Genomic DNA, 25431 nt, shown 5'->3' on the forward strand with positions numbered 1-25431 from the left:
AGTCTCACCGAGTCCCGCAGAGCGCAGCTACTCCCGACGAGGAGATGCTGAATTTGCACCTCGCAGCTGCTGGGCGGCTATTCCTGGTTCCCCCGCCCGCCCAAGCAGGTGGACCCAAGCGGCGGAGGGAGAGGAGGGGGCGGCCTGGAGGGACCTATAAAACCCCCCAGACCCTGCGGAGAGCACAATGAGAAAATCGCCGCCGAAGAAAGGAGAGAGACTGAAAGGGCGAGCCGGGAGGGACTTTGGCCACCGTTGACCCTCTAACCGCACGCGGCAGCTTCACCGACCGACCGCCACCCCGGGGCACAGAGCGGAGTCCTCGAAGCCTACCGCAGATGTCCGAGCAAGAGGCGGCCCCGGCGGCCCCACAGGAGGCCGCTCCCTCCGAAGAGCCGGCATCGGCTCCAGCAGAACCGACTCCAGCAGCTCCCGGACCGGACGTAGCAGCAGCAGCAGCAGCCGTCGAGACTCCGGCTCCCCCGGCGGCCCAAAGCGCCCCGCCGGCAGCTCCAGCTAAAAAGAAGCCCAAAGAAGGTGAGGGCGGCGGCCGACGAGGTGGCCGGAAAGTGTCTCCAGCAGCGGCAGCAAGGCGTGCGCCTCTTGCTCCAGGCGCAAACCCGTGGCGCGCGCGGGACGCGGGAGGCCATTTCCAAGGTCACGCGCTGAAATGAGGCGCTTTGAGCCTGAGCGCCAAAAAGCACATGGGGGGCTTCTCTCATATTTAAAAGTCGGCAAAATAGTGGTCGCGAGTGAAGCGCCACGGCCTGCGCCACGCTTGTTTCTGGTGATTTTTTTCCAGAGGGGCGTTTATTGTGGTATAGTGCTGGCTCCATTTTTAAATAATAATAATAATTAAATAATTAAATAATTGCTGTGCTCACGCCAGGCCATGGTATCCTAACTGCAGGCCATGTTCTGCCTCCTCCATTTAAGACGGATTTCACTTCTCTGATAAATTGCAATGCAATCCTAACCATGGCTACCTAGAAGCATGCCCTATCGAATTAAATGGGAACTAAATAGGGTTGGGACTGCAGCCTTAAAAGCCCCATTGCCACAGACGTCCCATTTGCAATTACCTGTATGAGCCGTATATGGTCTGGAAGCACTGAAAGAGGTCTTGTAGCTTTTGCAACAAAACCTATATCTGTGTCAGAAATGGAATGAATGTGAAAACCACCAGCAACAACCCTCCATGAAGTCACCTTCAGCTCCCTGTGAGTAAGGGATGCACTCTACAGTTGTGCCTTTTCGGCTGTGTGTTCCCACTGACTACTATTGAGAGCATCATAGAAGCAGCTGGAGAAGGAGGATAGTGTTCTGTTTCCCCACCCGCAGAAATTTGAAGGTGGTAGGAAGGAGACCTGGTTCCCCAGGGAATTTACTGCATCAGCAATATGTGTGTTGGTGTACCCCTCTGGTCACAACCCTCCACTACATTCTCTTGTTCAGCTGAACAAGTGAAAGGGAGCCCTGCATGCATACAACTGTACATGTGTCGGAGCTTCCATGCAGTCATAAATCCAGTGCAATTGAGGTTCCTGATCACATGAAAATCCCTGTATGCATGGAGATGTGCTCAGCTTAATGATGGATGTTGCGGCATATAGCCAGAGGTATGCACCAGTGTTGGGGAGTGGGACACAACCCCACTCCCTGCTCTCTGCACACTGAGTGTGTGAGAAATGGGAATTTGCATAGCTATCATGCAAAGGCTAATATAAGGTTGGGATATGCATTCTCCGACTAAGCCTGTAGTCCAAGAAAAGAGCATTAATTAATTTACACAGCATAATTACTGGACTGGTGGGGATGGGAAATGCCTTACTAACGCTTTTATATTTGTGATACCAGGCACTCCCGGCGCACCATTAAATCTAACAGTGGACGATGTGAACGACAATTCTGTGACTCTGACGTGGGATGCCCCAGAGGTTGTGGGCCATTCTGGCCTGGATGGATATGTGGTGGAGCACTGCAAAGACGGAAGTAGGCTTGAGCTTTATCTCTCGTGAGCATGAAGAGCTGCATGCATTAATGTGGAAAATAGGATAACATGGTCAGGATAAATTGCTTGTCCCTCTCTTGACGTATCTACAGCCACAGTTGGAGGTGAGGAGAGAACCATGTAGTTCTCATGAAATGTTCATTGAATCCTTAAACCGCTGAACAGGTGTGTAAAGAAAATGATATGTGTTCTCTTGTTATCCTGACATCTTCTCCACATACCCGATCAGTTGCTCACATGCCATGTTGACGTGCAATGGACATGCTCTGTGAGCTCAAGTTGAGAAAGGCTTGGAATACTAGAAGCAGCAAGTCATGGGATTGCAAATTCTAGAACCTTGAGGTTGGTCCATTTCTTTTAGGAGCTCTCAGGCAGGAAGAGATTCCACAGAACCAATGCAGTGCTTCTAGTCAAGCACTGCATTGGTTCCGGCCAACTGCTGAGAAGCAGAAATTGCATGCTGGAGCAGGAAATGCTGCACATGTAGAAAATGTGCTTGCTGTGGAACTACTAAAAGAAGGAAATCTACTTAAAGTCGAGAAATTATGACCTTGCCTTTCAGCCTCTTATACTGTATATGGCAATGATGGAAGTTGCTATAGAGAAAGTAGTTATTTCTTCCCTCTTTCAACCACTTTTGCAAATTGAATCCATTATGTAGCAAGTATAGATGCCATACCATAGAAGCTGCCAAATACACACCTCCTGGGCAAGGCTTCTCTATAGCATAGAAAGATACAGTATACAGTGGTACCTCAGGTTACAGACGCTTCAGGTTACATACTCCGCTAACCCAGAAATAACGCTTCAGGTTAAGAACTTTGCTTCAGGATAAGAACAGAAATCGTGCTCTGGCGGCGCAGTGGCAGTGGGAGGCCCCATTAGCTAAAGTGGTACTTCAGGTTAAGAACAGTTTTAGGTTAAGAATGGACCTCCAGAACGAATTAAGTTCTTAACCCGAGGTACCACTGTAGTAGCACTTTATATTACGAAAAAGGGTTGCAGTCTATGATGTCTGCTTTAAAAAACAGAATAATATTATGAACCAAGATTACATTTGTGAGCAATTTGGTTTGTAAACCACCAGTGATGGATTAATCATGTCAAAGCCTGAGTGGAAGATATTATGTATTAAACAAGGTTTACCATACACACTGAGTATGCTATAATGGTAATAAATGGTGACGTCTGCTAAAGTCTTCAGCAATTGATGACATCCCTATTGATTGCTACAAATAATTTATTTTGCACATTTTCATTGGTTGTCTAGCTGGGGTTTCTTGTGAGGTATAGCTGGGTGAATCATTTCTCATAAATAAATAATTTTGAGTTTAGCTCTTTTCCTTGCTCGCAAATTACTTCCTGCATTCCAAATTGTTTGCTGAATATTTTATTCAAGCCAGTTTTTTGACCTGCATGAGTGCATTATCACATATTTGTCACTCCATATCTGCATGGTGTATTTGGAGAGCTATTGCTGTAGGGTAGCATTTCCACTCACTGATTAGATTGCTTCAACCATTGTAACCTCTTTTGTTAATTGAATCCAATAAAAGCTTGTTTTTGTTGTGATTAGAAGACGATGTCCTTGAAACATGGCATAACTGTTCACAAAAGATGGCTTGAGCACAATTGTAACACAAATGTATCCAAATGTTATAGCCCAATGGGGATAATTTAGGGTTGCCATATTGCAAAAAAGTGAAAGGCTTTTTTTGGGGGGTGGAGGCAAAGTTGTTGAGCTTTCTTTCCCAGACATATTAGCCACTTTTCAACCTGGACGCCATTTTCGACAGACAAATTCCGGCTATGTCCAGGACGTATGGCACACTTAGCTAATTTGAATGTAAGAATGAGCTTATACATGGTCTTTCTAGAGTTGGGAGGCTAGAATTGATATATTGCAACCTTAAATTTTGTGTTTTTGTTTTTTTTTAAAAAACAGACAAACACAAACCAGTAGACGTAGGATAGCAAAGCATAGGTTTGCTTTTGAACAACACAGTCTTAAGAGTGTTGAATTCGAAGCAAGTGCTACTGTGTTGTGAAGTAAGTGTTGTTAGCATTGGAGTGTTCATCTCATTCTCAAGAAAGAATTGAGTGGACTCTGTAGACAGATATATCAGAGTAGAAGCCTCATTGTCCACTGAATCAACTTTTTACAATAATTCCGTTGCGGATGACGTAGTGGGGCAGCAATAAACATTAGACCTCCTGGCAGCTTACCTGCTTCTGCTTACCTGGAAGTGGGGGCAGGGAGGTTGACATGGTGCAAATATACTGGCAGAGCCAATCTGGCATTCCAACTGGTTTTTTTACATTGTGTTGACCCCTCCTTCCTGGTAAGTAGCAGTGACTCTGCTGTAAGGTCAAACGAGTGCCATAACCCAACCTTGCCATCCTTGCTTCTAATCGTATGACTCACCTGTTGCATATTTTTGTTTTAGCTACAGACTGGGTGGCCGCCAACACGAAGCCCTTCCTTTCCACCCGTTACATAATTCGCGATCTAACATCTGGAGATAAACTTCTCGTTCGTGTGAAGGCTGTGAAAGGTGATGGAGTTAGTGAGCCAGCCGTCCTGGACCAGCCACTCCTCATCAGAGAGGTTCTTGGTATGTATCTTGAATGCATTTAGTGTAACAGAACATGTTCATTAACATGGATTATTCAAAGAAGTCCTTCATATCATCTTCCTGGTGAAAATCCCCCCTCTAGCTGCTGTTTGCCTTGTTGGGAGTTATTCCCCTACCCCCAAGAGCTTTGTGGGACCATGATTTCTATCAGCAAAGTGATGTGGTATGCAAAGGTTAAACAACACTCCTTCCCTTATACACAAGCGGATCAGATTTGCTTAATGGCTTTCATTAACTCTTGTAATTTCCATAAGAGAGACTTTGGCTCACATTAGTATACCTTTGGAGTTTTTTCTTCATCACAACTAAAGCCTGCTAGCATTTGGTGTCATGATTTGTTGTAGCTGGTTGCACTGTGGTATGCAATGGAGAATTAATTTCAGATGACTTTCTGGTTTTGGCTGTTTCCGTTTTGCCCTCGCAAAGATTTCTTTACTTTTCCTTTCTGTTGTCCTTTCTTCGTTGCTTTAAAAATTATGAACAGCTTTGACTCATTTTTGCAATTTCTTGAAATGAAAATGAAGCAGACATCCCAGCATAGAGCAATCAAACCTGCTTGTGTAAAAATGGAGCATACTTCACCTACTTAACACCAACTGCATCTTGTTCTCACCTTTATGTGAAATCCGCTTTAGTAAATTAAAAAGGTGCCATTGATGCTCCCACTGCACCTATTTTTGGACAGTCCCATGAATATGTAGGGCAAGTGGATATCTTCTATGACAGTGTGCATTGCAGTGAGTGGCAGACATTGCACATGGACCTGAAACATGCAGCTAATAGGCCTTCTTGGTGCACCATTGGCAAGTACAATTATGTTTCATCCAATATTAATATAAAACTGTTCTTCCGAATGCAGGAATAATAGCGCAATCCTATACATTCAGAACTAAATTTCCTCATTTTCAATTGTCTTACTTCAGTAGTTCTGTTGAGGGCATGGCAACTTCCCATGTTCTTTCTTCAGCATTTTAGCACTCAACTGGAAGCACTGGATAACATCCATGGCGAGGCAGGTTCATTTTAACCTGGGGTGCCCTCGTGGCTGTGACATTACCTTGCCCTCATCCTTCAGTCATCAACAGAACTCTGGGTAACAGGAAACCAGAAGAAGCTGAAGTCGGTGATGAAGAAGTATACCTCTCAAACACATTTAGTTCTCAAAATAAATCATGTGCAGATATGTCTACAAATTGCAAGAACAGTCTGATCTGCAAGTCCTGGGTATGACACAGCTCTGACTTCCATGGTATCAGCTGCTAATAACATTAATGAAGCACCACAGTGCAATGATACATACATTGCACTGTTAATTGCATCTCACTTAGCAGCAGTGGTCATGGATCTGAGTGCTGTAATTTGGAACCCATGTATACATTTTTCTGCAGCTAGAAACTGGCTGAGGAGAATCTGCCAAGTACTGCTTTTTAAACCACTGCATAAAACGCTGCTAGAGTGCACCCCCCCCCACACACACACAACTATTAAAGATTCAGGAATCTTGTCCTTCTTTGCATCTGGTCACTTTACCCCTGGATCCTTCACTTCATATTACAGCAAGGGTGTGTGACCTTCAGTGCTTCTTGGGAGTTTGAAAACTTCTTCAGCCTCCTCAAGGTATTATTGCTGGCCCCATAGTGTGTTTAATAGGTCTCTTGTGTGGAGTGTGAAATATTAAGACCTTGTATAGCTTGGACAGAAGGGTCACACTTCAGACTAACCTAAAATCTGTTTCTACTGCGAAGAGGAATTATTTTTAGACAAATGTTTTGATGGAAAATGATGAATGCCGGTCACGAACATACTTCTCTGCCAGCTAGCTGGTAAGTGAGTTCTCTACTGCAGCATGTAATTGTGCTGCCTGCCAGCACAGATTGTCACTGGACTTACACATCTTTCACTACTTGTGAACCACTAGCATAAGGTGTGGAAGGAGTAGGGACATAAAGGCATCTGCCACTGTCTGATGAAATTTGTACGCAGTGCTTTTTAACCTGACTCAGAATGAGTCAAATTCAGGTTGTTGTATTTTCAGATATCGGCAGTACTGTACTGGCAGGTGAATGTTTTCTTTGTGGTGGGGTAGGTTCTATAGTTTGAGTGTCCCAGATTATGCAAATATAAAATCTTGACCAGAATGTTATATTTAAATTGTTCTCGCAATTCCAACTGTTTAGTTAACGAGCCTACTTTATGTACATTGCTGGGAGCAAATTCCAGTTGAGTGCCTGTGTAGCCGCAGGTAGACAAAAAAAATATATGCTATGGCATTTTGAGATTGAAGGTCTATTTACACACTTAATCTTCAATTAGTTTTCTAGCCAATTGGTACAGCGTAGCAGCACCAGTTCTCAGCTCAGGAAACTCACAACCTCTCTCATTGCACAATATTGATATAATACTACTGGCCTACTTTATTGTGTGTTGAAAGGACTGGTTCTTTTTTTTAAAAGTGTGCTTAATGCTGTTACTTTTATTTCGAAAGATTAGCATCGATGTCCTCTACATAGGTTTGTGTTTGAAAATGTCACCCTGCTGTTTGCCCCTGATGCTGTTTGATTCTAACACTTGGATTCTAACACTTGAGCAAAAAAATACCTTTGCGCAATTTTAAGCAATTAGCAAGATAACCTTTACTATATGAGCTATGCTTTCCTTTGTATGTAGGGATATAGAAAATACCTTATTTCCTTGGAGTGTTAGATTTCCCTAGGCTGATAAGCCTGTGAGAGTGCCACCTTGGGGGCTTCCGCTGCCTGAGACAGTGGCCTCATCCTGCCTAATGGCTGCGCCGGCCCTGTTGATAAGAATAAATGCCAGCAAGGGATCTTCGGGGGGAAAAGAGATGGGTGAGTGAAGATGCTGTTACAGTTGTTGGTAGCACTGTCCTCTGGTATATCCTACTGCATTGCTGGTGTTCTATGAACAGTGTTGCTAAACTATCTTTCAGCTTTTTAATCCTGGGTCCTCTTTTACACGATCACTTCTGGAACGTAAGCTACTGCACGTTTAAGCCTCGCAGGCATGCATAGCTCTTTTATTAAACCCCAACATAACTCCTTTACCACCCAGGCTACCATTTACAAATATAGCATTCTAGAGTTACACCATTGCTATTTTGATGCGAGTGAAGACAGCAGCAAGTGATTAAATGCATACAGGCTTCTTTTGAATCTCACCAGGTTGTTTTCCCAAGGGAAAGTATAAAGCTCCGCTTCCAGTATGTGCTGTTCACTGCATGGTACATACACATGCTTCTTTTTGGCTTAGTATACAACAGAGGGACTTGAAGTAAAATCCAGAAATTGTAGGAGCATAGTTGTAGAGCTGAAAGAAAATCTCACACTGATTTGGTACAAAACCAATTTTGTAGCTGTATATTGAAAACATTGTGCTACTATTTTAGGATGAATTACAAAATCTACCTTTATTAGGACCCCCAAAAAGGACACTAACCCCACCAATTTGAGATTCCTGCATTGCAGGGGGTTGCATTGCAGTGTTAAGATTCTGTGACTGATCACCTCTGGAAGTGGGTGAAAATTGGAATTTGAAGTTACAGTGCCTGCAAAAACATGCAGGAAAGAAAAAACTAGGTAACTATTTAACCTGAAGGCAGCCCTGTTTAGGGAAGTTTTTTATGTTTGATGTTTTATCATGTTTTTAATATTCTGTTGGGAGCTGCCCAGAGTGGCTGGGGCAACCCAGTCAGATGGGCAGCATACAAACAAACAAACAAACAAACAAATTATGCTTTAGCTGGACCTAAAATTTGCCAAATATTATTCATTGTAGAATTTGAAAATTAACCCAGCAGACTTCCCTGGCCTACTTTGCACATCTCTGCCATTCATTAGGCACCATCTTAATTTTGGAATGGCAACAGCCTTCATTTTCCAGGACTGAGTTGTGTCAATGCATCCATTTTCTATTGCGCCACTGAGCCATTATAGCCAGCAGAATTGTACCAAACGTGGCAGTGTACTTACCTTTAATACCAGAAGGAGGAAGGATCTCTGTCAACAGTTCGGTGAGGTCAATACAAGATATACAAGACAAACTATGGGACACCCAAATACCTTGGCTAACACACCATCAACTGCTTGCCTTCTTAAACAATCCAGCAGTAAAATCAGCAGCCACTAGCCCTTGACCACCTTCGAAAACCACGGCAAAGGGATGATATTCACAATATACATAATACTCCAAAATCCCACAGCCCCCCTTGACTCAATCAAAGAACAATGGGAGCACGACACAGGCTATGAAATTAACTCCACCTAATGGACTAGAATGTGATCTAAACCTCCCTTTAAGTTCGTATCAGCCAAAGGAAGGGAACTCACTCTGAAGCTCGCCTATGGGTGGTACTTAACACCACGGAAACTGGTGCTGATAGGCCCAGGAACCTCACCAAGATGTTGGAGAGGCTGCACCTCCACAGGGACATATCACCACATGTGGTGGGGATGCCCTAAAATCCAACCCTTCTGGACAGCAGTCCTACAAGAGATTTGCAAAATAACTTAACAGGTACAGTGGTACCTCTGGTTAAGTACTTAATTCGTTCCGGAGCTCCGTTCTTAACCTGAAACTGTTCTTAACCTGAAGCACCACTTTAGCTAATGGGACCTCCCGCTGCTGCTGTACCACCAAGCACGATTTCTGTTCTTATCCTGAAGCAAAGTTCTTAACCTGAAGCGTTATTTCTGGGTTAGCGGAGTCTGTAACCTGAAACGTATGTAACCTGAAGCGTATGTAACCCGAGGTACCACTGTATTAGAACTCACCCCATATCTGACCCTACTGAGCATCTTCCAAGACCATAATGACCACTCACATTATACAGAGCTTATAACCCAAATACTCTCAGCAGCCGGATGCCTCATAGCCAGACACTGGAGAGACCGGTCAGGAGTAAACATGGACCAATGGTATCAAATTGTATGGGAAACAGCCTTACTAGAAAAGCTAACCAATAAGCTGAAACTGACACGGGGACAAATAGAAGAAGACACCTTCACCCCAGTATGGCTCCCCTTTTGTCACATATATAGCCCAACAAGACAACAAGAACCCCCTGACAACATACAAATCCATCTGGCTTACCTGACCTAACAAGACCTCCCACCCTCACAAATGCAAACAAACACCACTTCAGTCAACCACAAACTACCAACCACACCCTGCCCCCCCAATACCTCTCACTACCAAGGAAATGTAATAAATGAATAGAGAACTTACCCAGTTGACGCTGACACAAAACCCCACACATACACTATATAAAAGAATATAAGCCTCACCACCCCACCCCTCCTCTCCCTCTACCTTATACTGTACTCAACACCAATGTCTCACAACAAATGTAACTTATTTGTAAGAAAGACTGTACAACCTGAAAAAAGACAATGCATGAACTTTTGTAAACCAAGAAAGTCTTTAATAAAAATGTGTTTAAAAAAAAAAAAGTTCGGTGAAGTTACAGCAAGGTTTGCTGTTGCTATGTGGCACTTGATACTGATTCTTCTTGCTGAGTGGATTAAATTAAATTATGAAATGCATGCCTAGTACTATTTATGAGTCCTGATCCCACCTCTCCATTCATGGAGCTAACCAACTCAGCTCAAAGAATTGCCAGAGTTAATAGAAACTCTCACCTCCGATAATTTATAAAGAACAGTTACCTGATATGGGGCTCCATGGTTGGGTCAGGTTACAAATGTGTCATTTAATAACAAACAAACTGTAGGGTTCTGCCAGTGCAGCCTTGGCCAGAATTCATTTCCATTTTGATTCTCTGGACTGTGATGGAAGAGCTCATCAGTGTGCCTTACCTCCCTGGGTTTACTGTAGTACTGTGTTTATATGGCACCTTTCTGCCAAGGCACTCATGGTAGTTTACCATTTTAAATATTAAAACAAATGTTACACAGAGCTTTCCAAACTTTTCATGTTAGTGACACACTTTTTAAGACATGGCTCATTTCGTGACATTTTTCGTTTCAAATGCATTCCTATGAGAAAATCGCTTTTTTCAACTTACGAATTTTTCAACCTATGAATGTGCATTCGGAACGGATTAAATTCGTAAGTTGAGGTACCACTGTACTGCCTAATGATTAGTGCTTCTAAGCATTCCCAGCAAGCCAAATGATCCAAGCAAAGGAGATTCATCAGTGATTCCACAGCAAAGTTCTTCAGTACCAGTGACAAACTGCTATAATTTTGTTTTCTCCAGAGCAGCCCAAGATCCGACTGCCACGCTATTTGAGGGACTTGTACATGAAGACTGTGGGCGATGTGTTGAACCTGATGATTCCTTTTCGGGTATGTGGATCCTTATTCTTATTTTGACATTTTGGCTTTGGGTGGGGATAAAAGCCTTTGCATAATTGGTCAAGAAGCTAGGAATAGTTGCAGAAAGCTTGTACACTAAAGGTGAACTAGTTCTCAGGTTGGCTACAGTGGGCAGCATCCAAAGCAGGAATTATTGATGTTTTGGAAAGAATTCCGGCTTCACGTGAATGTCACCTGGTCACTGAGAAAAAGAATAGACTGACAGGCTTGGGCAAAAGGAAACATTGGCGCTTGAGAAGAGAGTTGTATCAGGACAAGGCAGGACTAGAAACAAGGTACTCTACACAAACCATTGAATCCTAAACTGTAATGTGTAAACAAGCTCAAGCTTTGTTTGGCTGACATATGCATTACATCTGTATATTGCAAGTCATAAAACTCATCAGCTCTTGGCAGCCTCCTAATCTCTAAACACAGGCAGAAAAAGTGTCTTGTGTCATACTTGATCTTTTCCTAGCATTCCTAAATTCTGACACTGGATGTCTTTTTATGTTATTCTGATTTAACGAGCTCTTAACAAGAGAGTGCTTTGATATTGTGATCAAGTTTGCTATGTGCATTTGGAAGGCATTTGGAAGGTAGAGGCAATATGTTCCAGTCAGGCACTGGGTGGTGGATTGTAGCCCAGAGCCTAAAATAGCTCTTGACTAAAAATAGCAAGTGCAAGCCATATGGAGTGGCATAGAGAGACTTATAATAGGGTATAGCACTCCATGCATTTCCTTGGTTCTTGGGTATCTGTAGACATGCTGTGGATCTAGGCCACTCCCTTAAAGGCCCAGCTGTCAGAAGCAACTGCATTTCACACACATTCATACTTGCTTCAACTGCCCCTAAGTTTTTTTGTTGGGGGAGGGGATTTCAGAGCTCAGGTTTTGGGTAGAAACATCAGTATGAAAATTTTTGCCTTTCCTGTGCATGGGCACTCTCATACATAAATGCGTGTCGGCAACTGTCCTGCCTTCGAATAAGAATCCAAAAATTGTGTTGGCTTTTTGCATCACAGTTTAATCACATGTGGCTAGAAAGTGGAACCAAATGAACACTTCCTTTCTTTCTTTGAACCTTTATTCCCACTTGTCACTTCCATGAAGAACAATCAACACAGTTCACGTAATAGAACCACAATATAATATAAAGCAAACTCTAATCATTGAAATCAAATTAATAAAACAAAATGAAAAACAGATAACGTAGTTATAAGAGCAACACCAGGAACCATCAAAATCATGAAAGACCACCTATCCATTGCCGAAGATTCACTATATGTTTATAAGAGTTAGTAGCCAGACAAATAGAAGAAAACCGCGATCTACCAACTCATATGCCTTTCTTTAGGGAAAGCCAAAGCCACAGGTGACCTGGACCAAAGATGGCCAGCCTCTGGATCCCAAGCGAATGCATTTGCGCAACAGTGAGAGGGACTCCGTCCTATTCATCCGTCAATTACAGCGCAATGATTCTGGAAAATATGAAATAAGTGTTAAGATCTTAGATGAACTAGAAGACAAGGCCACCATTAATCTCCAGGTGATTGGTAAGGGCGATGACACCATATGGTTTGATTTGGTATCTAAAGGGTGGCTAGCTCAGATACCTCTTCCTTTGAAACAAAATTCTCTAATTCAAGAGTCACTGCGTACTGTGGCATATGGCAGCTAGCTGGGCCTGGCATTATTAAGCATTGGAGCATGTGGTGTGCTTATGCCATGGGGAATGTGTACTGAGATGACTGTTCTGTTTCAGTCTCAAATCCCCTATACAACAGGGTAAGATGCTGTATGGAAAAGGCATTGAAGAATTAGGAGCCATTGTTTCTGATACTGAAACTATACCTGCATGAGAGTTATGAATGAAAAATAATATATTCTAGTATGGTTATAGATTTCCCTCTTCTTCCAGATAGTTTAATGGTTGCTCTCTGTTTTATCTGGTGCCTGCTGCTGAACGTCTCTGTGATGTGCCATAGAAGGTGGCACTGTCTTGATATTTCAGAAGTAATGTGTGGCTGATCTTTTCAGAGAGACCAGGCCCTCCTGAGAACCTGAAGCTGGTGGATGTATGGGGCTTTAACGTGGCACTGGAGTGGAGCCCACCCAAAGATAATGGCAATGCTGATCTCAAAGGGTACACAGTCCAAAAAGCAGACAAGAAGACTGGGGTAAGGACTTGGAACTGGGAAAGATACAGCTGGGGGGTGGTGGGGAGAAGGCAGCTAGGCATTGAACTTTGTGCAAGAATTAGTGGTGGGTCCTGAAGCCACCATCCCTTCACAGCTGTTTACAAATCCCAACAAAAAGGAGTCAATATAAGAAATGCAATGCACATTCCACAAAAAACGCAGCCCACAAATTCCGTGACAATCCACAGAATTTGGTCACAGGTGGTTTAAACTGTGAAAATGAGAATGGGAAAAGAACATTACTTAGAACCTTTATGTTTTTTGTTCTTTTATGTTTTTTATAGTACAATAAACGGAATCAATAATATCTTGAATAAGAATGTAAATCAAGGTTAAAAAAGAAAGCTCATGTATGAACTGTTTTCTTTTTAACTAGCAAATGTAAATAACCCTCTAAATGTATCCATATTTAGTCCAACAAATCTTTCCCTTGAGAACCTTTTCCTCTCTAATCCTGCATCGGCAGCATTTATTTCAGAAATGGCAGTAGGTCAACACAGTTTGCCTTTGTAATAGAGCTTTATTCCTGGGGTCCAATCACAAGCCCCCTGGAAGAGTTGATGCACTCAGCTATTTTTATATACCTGGTGCTGTGACCTATGTCTTGCTTCAGTTGCTCTGTGGAAGCATTGATACTGTATAAGGTTTTGAAACGAACAAATACACAAACTTTCATTTCTTAAAATCTTGGTTTAAAATATACATAAGAGTCATTAAAATCAATTTTTTTAAAAAATTAAAACACGCAGATCATCATAAAACAACATTGCTGCCAAATATTTTTGGGACCCACCTGGTTTCTGTGAGTGCCAGTTGCTTTGAACTGTTTTTAATATTGCCTTTTGATGTTGTAGCCTTCTCTGGGATCTTGGGGTGAAAGAGGGCAACATATTATAATATTAATAAATGTGCAGTTCTTCTTCTTCTTATCAAATAGTATCAAAGGCCTTTTCTATAAGGTGCAAAAGCACTCTTTTATGCAAACATATAAGAGAGTCTTGGCTTGTTCAGTGCAGCAAGTTAGCATTTCATTGTATGCTACATTTATATATGCCGGCAATTAAGAAAGGGCTGGGTGGGAGAACGTGCTGTGTGGCTGGATAGAGGGTGAGTTTTCTCTGATTTACTGGTGGGGGCAGCTTGCTGTGGAAAGGAGAATTCCTGCCGTTATTCCCCACCCCAGTACAGCAATGGAATGTTTGTCAAGTGGGGACTCTCTTCCTTCTCAATTTGCCAAATTGTATTGTGGGCTGTTTCCCGCTTCATGCAACACTGTTGGAGAAGTGGTAGAGTGAAAACCACGGGACCAGAGAACCTGTTACATTGAAAGATGTAGCTATCAACAATTGTACAGTTCTTTAAAAAGAACCACACACACACACACACACACACTACAGACTGAGTTAAATGCTTCCTCCTGTGCTACAGTTCTAACAACCCCTGCCCTGGGCATTGCTATTCGGTATGAATAGGAGGCCCTAATGGTGCCACCGCCACCCACTTTCATTTGCCCTAACACCAAACCAGAATAGCACCCCAGGGTGGCTTCCATAGTTTGTTTTTTTTTGGCTTGGGAAGCTCTTGGTCCTTCTGCTGTGAGGGCAGCCCTGTGCCCTGAACCTGAACCTTTTTCGTGTTTAAGAGGCTGACCTTTACTGCTTTCCAGCAATGGTTCACAGTTATGGAGCACTACAACCGCACCAACTGCACCGTCTCCGATCTCATAATTGGCAACAGCTACTCCTTCCGAGTCTTCTCGGAGAACCCCTGCGGCCTCAGCGAGAAGCCTGCTGTCTCCAAGGACGTGGCTCACATCAAAAAATCAGGTAGGGGCTGCAGAAGCACAGTAGGAAAGACATGGTAGTGGAAACCCACCCCCCTTTCCTTGTAGGGCTTGTGGGTTACGTGCATGGAACATCGAGAACAGAGGGCAAGCCATGGCAGCCCAAACCATTCCAGCCAGATTGTCTAAAGCATCTTCTTTGATGGGCAATGTTCCAGCAGCTGTATGCTCAGGTGGTGGGGGAGGGGAGTATTGGAGGAAAAGTGGGTGGGGACAGCAAGAAAAGTAGGAAGAACCACACATGTGACTCTTGTTCAGTAGGCCATGTTCCAGCCGCACAAAAGAGCTGGAAGCAGGGCTAGTGAAGGGGATGGTCTGGAGAGAGGGACGCATGGGTTGGAAGAGAGACCATAAGCTGAGGAAAGACGTGAATGCAGGATATGGAAGCCTGGAGGAGGCAGTTTTTAACCCAGAGGCTGGACGTCCCTTACTCTGATGTAAAGCCAGATAAGCCATGGCAGACACTAGGAGGGATGACGGAGTGAGTTTTAATGGTGTAGTTGGGGGTGAAAAAAGGAACATTTTCTTTCTGCCTTTCATAAAGACAGCAGTTACAAATGAATATATGGCTGGAGGCTGCTGATAGTTTTCTCAGGGAGCTAAAGATCAGAAGGTTGGCAGTTCGAATCTGCTTGACTTTGGTGAGCTCCCTGCAATGGGGTGAACTCCTGTTGCTCTGTCCCAGCTCCTACCACCCTAGCAGTTCGAAAAGCACACCAGTGCAAGTAGATAAATAGGTACTGCTGCGGCGGGAAGGTAAACGGCGTTTCACATGCGCTATGGCTTCTGTTATGGTGTTCCATTGCGCCAGAAGCAGTTTAGTCATGCTAGCCACATGGCCCAGAAAACTGCCTGTGGAGATGAGTGCCACACCCCATAGTCGTCTTTGACTTAACCGTCCAGGGGTCCTTTACCTTTTCCACTTGCAGTTTACACACTTATTTCGATATACAGGGCTGTCGTTTTGTATTGTTTCAGAAAGTGTCACAATCTGCTCCCCCTCTTATGTAGAGTTATATTGATTTGCCTTCTCCCCCCCTCCCCCAGCAATCACATACAAAGCAGAGAAGTACAATAGCAAGGATCTTTCTGAACCTCCAAAATTCACCCAACCTCTCACCGACAGAACTACCACCCGGGGCTACAGTACCCAGCTTGTCTGTAGTGTCCGGGGCTTCCCAAAGGTGAGTGCTGGTCATTCTCGGAAGCTAAGTGATCAGTGACCATCTTTAGCAAGACTGAATCTGACATTGGGTATAGGATGAGAGGCTTGAGGTGTTTCCTTTGGTAGAAAAACATGGGTTGACTTCTTTTGTTAATGGGGATAAGTTACAGACGGGTGGATCCATTTATTTCAGGTTAAGTGTACCTGGTGCATGTGTTTACTCCTCAGGCTGTTCTGTCCTGCTTCCACAGTAATCTGCAAACTTCTTTTTTTAAAGCTGCATTTGAATGTTTTTCTTTCAAAATATGAATTTCTAATTGTAATTTATTTCATAACACGCATTTAGATGCATAGCTTTTTTGAGCTGTGGTCCAAATCGCAACATTCAGAGAACCATTCAGAGAACCATTCAGAGAAACAGATAAGAGCTACATTCTGATCTGCACTTTAGTCCAGGAGATGCAGATTAGGCCAGTTTGTGTCAAATTCTTCAAGCATCTCTAGAGTTTATGGGGCTTCCAGGAGACCTGTTTATTTAGCATCCACCCTGATTCATTTGCAGGAAGATAAGATAACTTGGGCTGTTTAATGAGCAGTCATTCTGATATTATTCAGGGCAGGGAGGGAGATTGGATGGCATTGCCTCAAAGCAAGTTTTAAGCCACACTTTCCCGTGCATTTCCCCATCACTTTCCAGATAAATGTCCAGTCTTATGGGGAAGTGGCTTTGTGGTGCCTTCCTGTTTCAGCAAACATGCGATGGGTGCTGCAGTCTATAACAGCACTGGGAGATTGTCAGTGACATCCATCATAAAGCAGTCCCAATGAGTAGGCAGGAGGGTTAAGGGTGAAAAAAGTTATGAGAGATTGTCTAGAAACTTATCACTAAGCAATGGGAAACGGCTGCTCACCTGGGACCAATTATCAGCTCCTTCCCACTTTTTTGGAGAGAGGTGTTAATTTCTGCCATTTTGGTGCCTTATCTGTATTTCAGCCCAAAGTGATCTGGATGAAAAACCAGATGGAAATTCGAGAAGACCCCAGATATTTAGCCCTCATGAACCAAGGTATTTGCTCTCTAGAAATCCGCAAGCCCAACCCCTTCGATGGTGGTGTCTATACCTGCAAGGCCGTGAACCCTTTGGGGGAAGCCTCTGTAGACTGCAAGCTGAACGTAACAGGTATGTATTTAATATCTGAGTTGTTTGCTTTTGGACTGCCTATTTTGATGCAATTGCTAAGATTTTCAAAGGGAATTGCAACTATTCTGGGTGAATTCTACTGTGGCTTGTAATCCTTTGTCCCTTATGGGAATTCCAATCATAGTCATGTAACAAATTATTTCAGCCTCCTGGAGAGATGTGATTGACAGGCAGGGTGTGTTTGCTAGATGCAGCTGAAGGCTGGTGCACTGCATTCCGTTTGCTTGGATCGCTGGCAACCGTTTCCATCTGGGACATTCCCAGAATCACTTTCATACATTGTTAATGCTGGTTCCCAGGATTGATGGCCCTTCTTCATTGATTTCCCAAGGAAACACTGTGCAGCAGCAGGTAGTGACTTAGAAGGTTTGCCAAATGCTGCACATTCTACTTCAGCTTATTAAAATTCATTAAGAAAGTGCTTCAGTCCAGAGGCAATTGGATGGTGCAGTTATATCAACACTTGTGAAGAGCAGAAGAGGTGACTAAAAGCTAGCTTTATTGCAATATTTAGCATTTATGTCGTTCTTCAGAATATTCTTTCAAAATGATTCCTTTACATGTCGTCCCTGACACCAGCCCTTTAAGGTGGGTCAGTATTATAATCTTATTGCAGGAAGAGAGCTCAGGGATTGTGAATTGTTTAAGAACAACTTGACAAAGGTACAACTAAACCAGAGGCACACTCAGTCAGCCTGGCCTGTGGTTTTTAAAACTACAATAAAGTAGATTTTGATTGAATATTAGGAAATACTGTCTATATGAAGTAAGAGCAGTCAAGTGGGCTGGTTGTAAGAAGGTGGAATAAATTATTTGTATGTTTTCAAGAAGAGGGTGGGCAAACATCCATTGACATTCTGTGGCCTTTCCGCCATAGAATCCCAAATCTGCAATGCTGTTAAAACAAAAACAAACAAAATAAAAACTAACTAAGGGAAAGTGTGCAAGTCTTCCCATTGGCAAATCTGGCAGTCAATATGATGAAATACCATATGTTGCACCTGATCATGTTTCCTGGCTCTGGAATCCTGCAGCCTTGTAATATTTCTCTAATAGGATCCATTTAGCCATAACTATGTAACTGAGATATTAATTCCTCACCACTCTATTAATGGAAGAGAACCTCCTATAAGTGGGTAACTGGTGCTCTCCACCTGCAGTGGCTGCAGCCCAGCTGAGTGGCTGTAATTTATTGCCCACACAAGGCTTCCTGATCACATTTCCTTGCTTCAGCAAACAGCTCCCCAGCTCTCTTCCATCCCCCTCCACTTCAACCCCCAAATCTGAGAAGACAGGAAAACAAATGCAACACTTAACCACCCAGAAAGATTTGGTGCTCTCGTTGCAGAGATCTAACCCAAGCAGCACATTCCATGCAGGCCCAAGCCTGCAAGATACCTGGCTCACATTTTGTATGGCAAAGTCCCAAGGGCTTGGGAAGCGTTTGATATTTCACACTCGGCTTGCATTGTGTCCTGTCATGCATATTTTTATATATTTTATGAAGGCTTTTTGCTGTACAATAAAATTCTTACTTGTCTAGATTCTGTTATCAAGGTTAAACAAGCAAAACAAAAATCACTTCCCTTCCGCAGAACAGCCATGCAGCAAATCTTTTATGAATGAATGCTAGAAACAAAGCCAGAAGGAGATTCTAGAGCTGTATTTACTAGGAGAGGAAATCTCCAGTGCAAAAAGCAATTGACATTCCCACTGCAGGAGTGAAACAGAACATAACCAATTTGGGATGGAGATGAGAGGGATACTAAGAAAAAAATAGCCCTTATAGCGTTTCAAATATAGAGCATTGCCTCTAAACATCTCCCAGCAGACTTGAGTCAGCTAAGCAACTATCCGTGCTTTGCATTTTAACATCGCAAAGTATATAAAGAAGCATTTTTATAAGCCTGGAGTTGGGGGTTTTTGTGTGTTTGCAAAGGAGTAGCTCTTGCTTACTGCACTGCAACCAATCACTGTGTTTCTCTGGTCTATTTCTATGGCAAAAGCTTGTGCTACCATTAATGTCACCTAAGGAAATACAAGAGCTGAAAAAATTAACCTATGCTGCCAATACTCGTAGTAAACCAGTATACAGTAAGCAGCACATAAACGGCACACAGAAATCTACCAAACTATTCCACGTTCTGAATCCTATATAAGTAATCCAAGAATAGAGAGGACAATCTAATAAAGAAGCCACAAACAGAAAACTCATTCAAGTTAATGCAACAGGAAAATTTCAGTCTTTAAAGTTCCTTTAGCCAGGCTCCTGTGGATATTGACGAAGGTAAGTCCAGTCAGATGAAATGTTGAAGATGTTACACACAAATGTTAGCCAGGGTGCCGGTGTTTGTCCCCTGTTTCGCCCATGGACAGTTTCGGGCTTCTTCAGTAAATTCTTTCCCAGGCTTTACTGTATTTTCATACATTCAAATTAACATGTTACATCTCATCTTGACTACAACATTAAATCTTCTTCTTAAGCCAAGAAACTACTTAGCATATGAAGTTGAAAGTATGTAAATATACCAAAACCTTGAGGCAGAATATTCTGAAGAAGAAGATTTAATGTTGTAGTCAAGATGAGATGTAACATGTTAATTTGAATGTATGTCACCAGCAGGACAAAACAAACATTAATGTCACCAGCAGGACACAACAAACAAACAAGCAAGCAAGCAAAAAAGAAACATTGCATGAAGAGATGCCTGGAAAGTAATCTTGCAAGTTTCTTATGTTTCTACAGTCCCAGAATGAGGATGACATGGTGAGTCCAGATGAAGAACAAAGTGAGTTTGAGGTAAGATGTCATTGGAAGAATTAAAGATGATCATCCAGAATGCATTTGGCTCAGGAGCCATATCAGAGCTTGGGCTAGGGCTGGCCCAAAACATTTTGTGGCCTGGAGTGAAGGGCAAGGTCACTTCTGTCTTCTACGAAAGACTTGCGGTTCAATCATTGAAGACTTGCAGCTTCAATGCTGGCAACAGAACATCGTCCTGCATGGCACTGAAGAGCAGAACAAGCTTAAGGTGTGCATGGTGGCAAGGAGAAGCAAAAGCTGACTGCATCATAGATATTAGGAGTGAATGAGCACTGAACTAAATTAGATGGTTTCTGTTCTGGATGCCTAGTATCCACTCCAGACATTGAGTCTGCACATATCTCTTGTTTCAGTGTTTCCTGTTCCTACAAAGCTCCCTCTTGGTATCCCTGCTCTGGAGCAATGCTTTATTCACACACTCAGCTCCATGGTTCTTAGAAGGAATCTCCAGTTTGGAGGCGAAGCTGCTGCTGCTGCGTCTTTTCAAAAACAGAAGCTTTATAGAGGACAGAACCTGCGTCTAGGATGGCTCTGTAAGGAACACTGGCCATGTCTCCTGTTAAATGTCTTTTACTCCTTTTATGGTCTTTCACCCTGCAATACAGTTGTTATCAGTCTCGGGGGGGGGGGGGTGTTCATTTAGGATGACGATGATGACGGTGGTAATAGTAATAAATTAATAATTTAAAAATATCCCATGAAGGACTTTTTGCTCAGTGATACATTCTGCAGTTGGCTCCCTCCATCACCTATGTATGGGTGACACTGCATTCCAAAATGAAGTTCGCTACTACCCTCGGAAGCAACCCAGTCAGGTTGGACTGCGCCATCACAAAGGGGTGTTTCCATCTTACAAACCGTTCCTGAAAGATTTGACAGCTAGTGGAGTAAAAGGCTAGTGAGAGTTCTAAAGCAGGACTGGGGAACCTTTTCCCTCTCTCTCAAGGGCTGCGTTCTCTTGCGGCTAATCTATTGGGGGGGGGGGTCCTGTATGTGTTTTGTGGTGGGTAGAGCCAAAAGTGTATGGGGTCAGAGCCAAACATGGGTGGAATTGGGAGAGTTGCATAGGTTTCCCTTTCCCCTAGCCACTGTCCTGAGGGCCACGTGATATTAGACTGAAGGCCGCAGGTGGCAGCGCCAAAAAGCCTCCTCTGTGATTCCTCACAGCAAGCATTCCTTTTCACCTCCACAGGCTTTGATATTAAGCAGTATTCAGAAATCAGAAATCCCATCAGTTCCTTTTTCTACTCAGCAGGATCCTGGGCATTTTTACAAACTGGCACACTGAGTGCTATTTTAGTCCAGAATGTTCCTCTTGTGGATATTGTCAATGTAAGAGAGAAAACAGCAGACGCCGGGTGGTATGTGACTAACCTTTTGCACTAATGCAAGGATTAGTGCTGGCGCAATGGGATCACCCCCCATGCTGTCCCCAAATCTGCTCTGGATGGATAGGGGAAACTCCAGAAAAGATCATGGGTTTCATAAGGGGAGGAGAAGGGGAGAATGTTTCATTGCGCAAGGAAAAATCCTTGCACTGACAGAGCGTTAGCCTTATGACACTGAATGCAACACATTCATTTTAATTTGCTGCTCAGGCACATTCATTGCTGTTTACGGAAATAAGGAAAATGAAGAAAATAGTTTAAGAGACAGAAGTGAAAATGCCGTCTGTCTCCTGTATCATAGATATGTTACCAGAGTTTGCTTCTTGGCCTAAACTGCCATGTGTTGTCATGTACGATTTTGGGGGCAAACTGAGTGCCATGTTCATTGCCACCCAGGAACAATTCAGAGGCCTAACAATGGCAGTGTGCCTCCACAACCTTAACCACACCCCTGCCTCACCTCACATTGTCTCACTGTTGAGAGAACAAAAGTGTGGTACTGCCACCCTAGCTACTCCTCCTTGCATCTCGGGTGCCTAAATGAGTAGCTTCTCTGGCCCTGATAGGCCCAAATGAAGCTTCTTTGAGGGCCACATTCCAACCCAGCATAATCTGCCGGACCAACATGCTGGTGGGGGCCAGAGCCTTCTTTTCTCCCTGGCTTTGCCAGCCCTTCTTTCTGCTACCAGCTTTCTCCCCTTTTTGTGACCTGAATGAAATCAGGGCAAAGCTCACATGACATTAGGCTGACAGCCACATAGGCCATAGATTGCTCATCCATAAAGCACCAGGACAAAAGAAAAATTGCCAAATACTTTGTGTAGGATCAGAATCAAAGGAAAGACATGAGTCTGCCACACACTGAACAGGCAAGTTCATTTGTCACCTCTTTGTGTGAGCTATGTCGCATTTTGATTCTTTTGGTACAACGACTTGTTTCTACTGATGTCCTCCCACCTCGGTTCTGAATATTGAAGAGCAGCAGTGAGAAGGCAGAAGTAAACATTATCAGCCCCTGAGGATGATGAATCTATACTCGTGAAAGAAGTCAGGGGAATTGCAATTGAACTGTGTATGAGCTTTGCCATCAGAGGATGCAACAGTGTTCTCCTCCAGGAGATTGCACTGAATGAGGCTTTACATGGAAGAATGGTTCTGCTGAGCTGTTTTAAGATGATTTCTTCCCTTCTCAGAGGTTATTGCCCATCACCCTCATCTATATTTCTGTGACCCATCACAGAAGCGTCACACAAAACAAGCATTTCCTCCTGGCTGTTTCCTTTCAGTTCTGGTCACCAGATGGCACCATAGCATCAGTTTTTTTCTGGGGATGGAGCAATCTGCTGCTGCTGCTACTGCCACCCTACACAATCTGTATACTGCAATCTGCCAAATGTCACAAATTATTAGAAGCAAAAATACTGGAGCCGATTTCAAGCATTTATTTGAAAGCAACGAATTAGTGTTACGTTTCTGTTTGCAACCTAGTAACACATCAGTTTTTTGCCAGAACGGTATTCCAAAAGTCATGCATTTTGTGTGTGCTTTTAAAAAAAATCTCAGGATTTGGGGCTGAACTTTTAAAGAAAATACAGTATAGCTGATGACATCTGTACACAAGCCACTTCCATCACCGAGCCTTGCAATGTTTAGTTCATTGCATTTCATCAATGCCCTTTAGAAAACAAATCACTCGGGGCATCTGACATACAGATTAGTGCACTCATCTATTATTGTGAGTATGTACATTGGAAGGATCAGCCAAGTAGCAGGTAGTGGAAGCAATGCTTCTGGGGTCACATCACGTTTGCAAACAGCTTTGTAGCACAGAGTTGGTCTGCCAACAGGCCTGGTACCTGAAGCCAGGATCCTTGGAGATTCTGCTACTTTCCATTCTGCTGTTGAAATAGGAATGCAAACGTGCTGGGAATGTGGGCTTAGGGGAGCACATCTTTGTTTGGGATTCTGTCCTGCCGTGTGATGCCTCAAATCTTCTTGATGCAGTGCTTGTAGAAGACGTTGAGGTGTCGCTCCTGGTGTGCTCAACATGCAAGCCTCATATTGGACACTAGCATCGCATTCTCTCATACCCTTTTGGAGAGGTAACGTCCTGACCCAGGATATTAGTCTTTGTCAGGCTAATGGTGAGGCAGAGCTCCCTGCAGCCTTGGGCAAAATGGTTGATGAGTCTCTGAGAGCCAGTGTGGTGTAGTGGTTAAGAGTGGTAGTCTCGTAATCTGGGGAACCGGGTTCGCTTCCCCACTCCTCCACATGCAGCTGCTGGGTGACCTTCTTTGAAGTCTCTCAGCCCCACTCACCTCACAGAGTGTTTGTTGTGGGGGAGGAAGGGAAAGGAGAATGTTAGCCGCTTTGAGACTACTTCGGGTAGTGATAAAGCGGGATATCAAATCCAAACTCTTCTTCTGTAGAGCTTCCTTGGAATACATTGCCAAGGATGTACCGGTATCATCTGCAAACAACATTTACTGAGAATAACATACAAAAATACATTTTATTAGAAGAAATTTCTAGCAAATGTGTGAAAATAGCATAGTGACAGACTAGTGCAAATACAGTATAGAAAGCAGATTATTATGGGCCAGAATTGTGAGGACATCCATTTGTTTTGACTTTTAGGATGCCATATGATGATGCACCCTAGTTCTCAAAATAACTCTTCCATTCTCAAGTCCCTGCTTTCACCCTATGCCTTTCTTCATCCATTTAGAGACAATTTAAACATTACAGAAAAACTTGCAGAGTAGTCCACCTGGTACTGTAGGAAATCAAAACAATTGTGTTGAATTATGTGTTTGATTACCGCATCATGGCAAAAACTCCCTCACTGAATGTGGAAAGCTAGCACATCTGGAAAAAAGTAGGCTAGTTCTTTTCACTCTGGTGTGTTAGCTTTCCAAATGCAAATAGTTTTTGATGTGCTGTCATATATATGATTTCCCATTTGCTTTCTGAAATGGTACAAGCATCTGGCATTTCAGATTCAGTTCTTAGTTTGGGTTAATAAACGCCTCTCCAAGGTGGCAAAGCCCTAAAAGTGACTTTAACACTGTTAAAGCACTCTATTTGCCATTAGGAGCCAATTCGTCTGACACCTTTTTATATGCAAATCATGCTAAGAAATACATGAACATAAGAAAATGGCCCTCAGCTAAAATGTACCATTTCATGACCCCATGTCCTTCCACTGGTACTTTCATTTCATTCCCAGCACCAATTTCCCTTCAACTCTGCCTCTCTGATACAATTCCTTTTTTTCTGTGCCACCATGCTTCATAGCTCAGTCTGCTCAGTTTTATGCTCTTCCAATCATTTTGGCTGCGTAAGCCTTCCAGCTTGCCAGATTGAATGATATCCCTTATCCTCACCCTGCGCGCTGTTTAAAATATGCTCCTTATCTCCCACTCTGAGCCAATTTCAGGGGGACAGAATGCTTGGGAAAGGGGGAAAGCCCTGTTGTGGAAGCAGGAATCCTTATGGAGGGCTTCTGCTGATAGGAACACTTAGGTGAATCCCACCCATTATATTCCATAAGGCAGGGGTCAGAAATCTTTTTGGTTGTATGGGCCGGATACTTATTGGCCTGGTGGGCCTTCTTCAGCTGGTGAGCATCACATAATTGACAAGTGAGTTGTCCCACTCACCTGTCAAATTTGACCCACAAGGCTGATCCTGATAAGGTTCCATCTCCTGGAGCCAAAAATGTTCCCCCAAAATGTTACATAAATAACTCACAGGCTATGAGATGGGTGAAGGCCCTGATCTTCTGTTTCCAAACAGAGTAGAACTCCCCGAGGGCAAAGTC

General features: G+C 43.3%; 1 protein-coding gene across 1 annotated transcript; it reads left to right on the forward strand.

The window, feature by feature from the left end:
- The first annotated feature begins 202 nt into the window (after positions 1-202).
- Positions 203-20843, forward strand: MYBPH (myosin binding protein H). The gene is made up of 11 exons (XM_033153132.1): positions 203-537; positions 1858-1992; positions 4459-4626; positions 10886-10974; positions 12343-12541; positions 13026-13165; positions 14853-15012; positions 16077-16213; positions 17189-17375; positions 20143-20196; positions 20574-20843. The coding sequence occupies exons 1-10, from the start codon at positions 339-341 to the stop codon at positions 20151-20153; spliced, it is 1425 nt and encodes a 474-aa protein (XP_033009023.1). The 5' UTR covers positions 203-338; the 3' UTR covers positions 20154-20196; positions 20574-20843.
- Positions 20844-25431: the final 4588 nt, after the last annotated feature.

Source organism: Lacerta agilis, chromosome 6 (assembly GCF_009819535.1).
Source record: "Lacerta agilis isolate rLacAgi1 chromosome 6, rLacAgi1.pri, whole genome shotgun sequence".
NCBI classification, from domain to species: Eukaryota; Metazoa; Chordata; class Lepidosauria; order Squamata; family Lacertidae; genus Lacerta; species Lacerta agilis.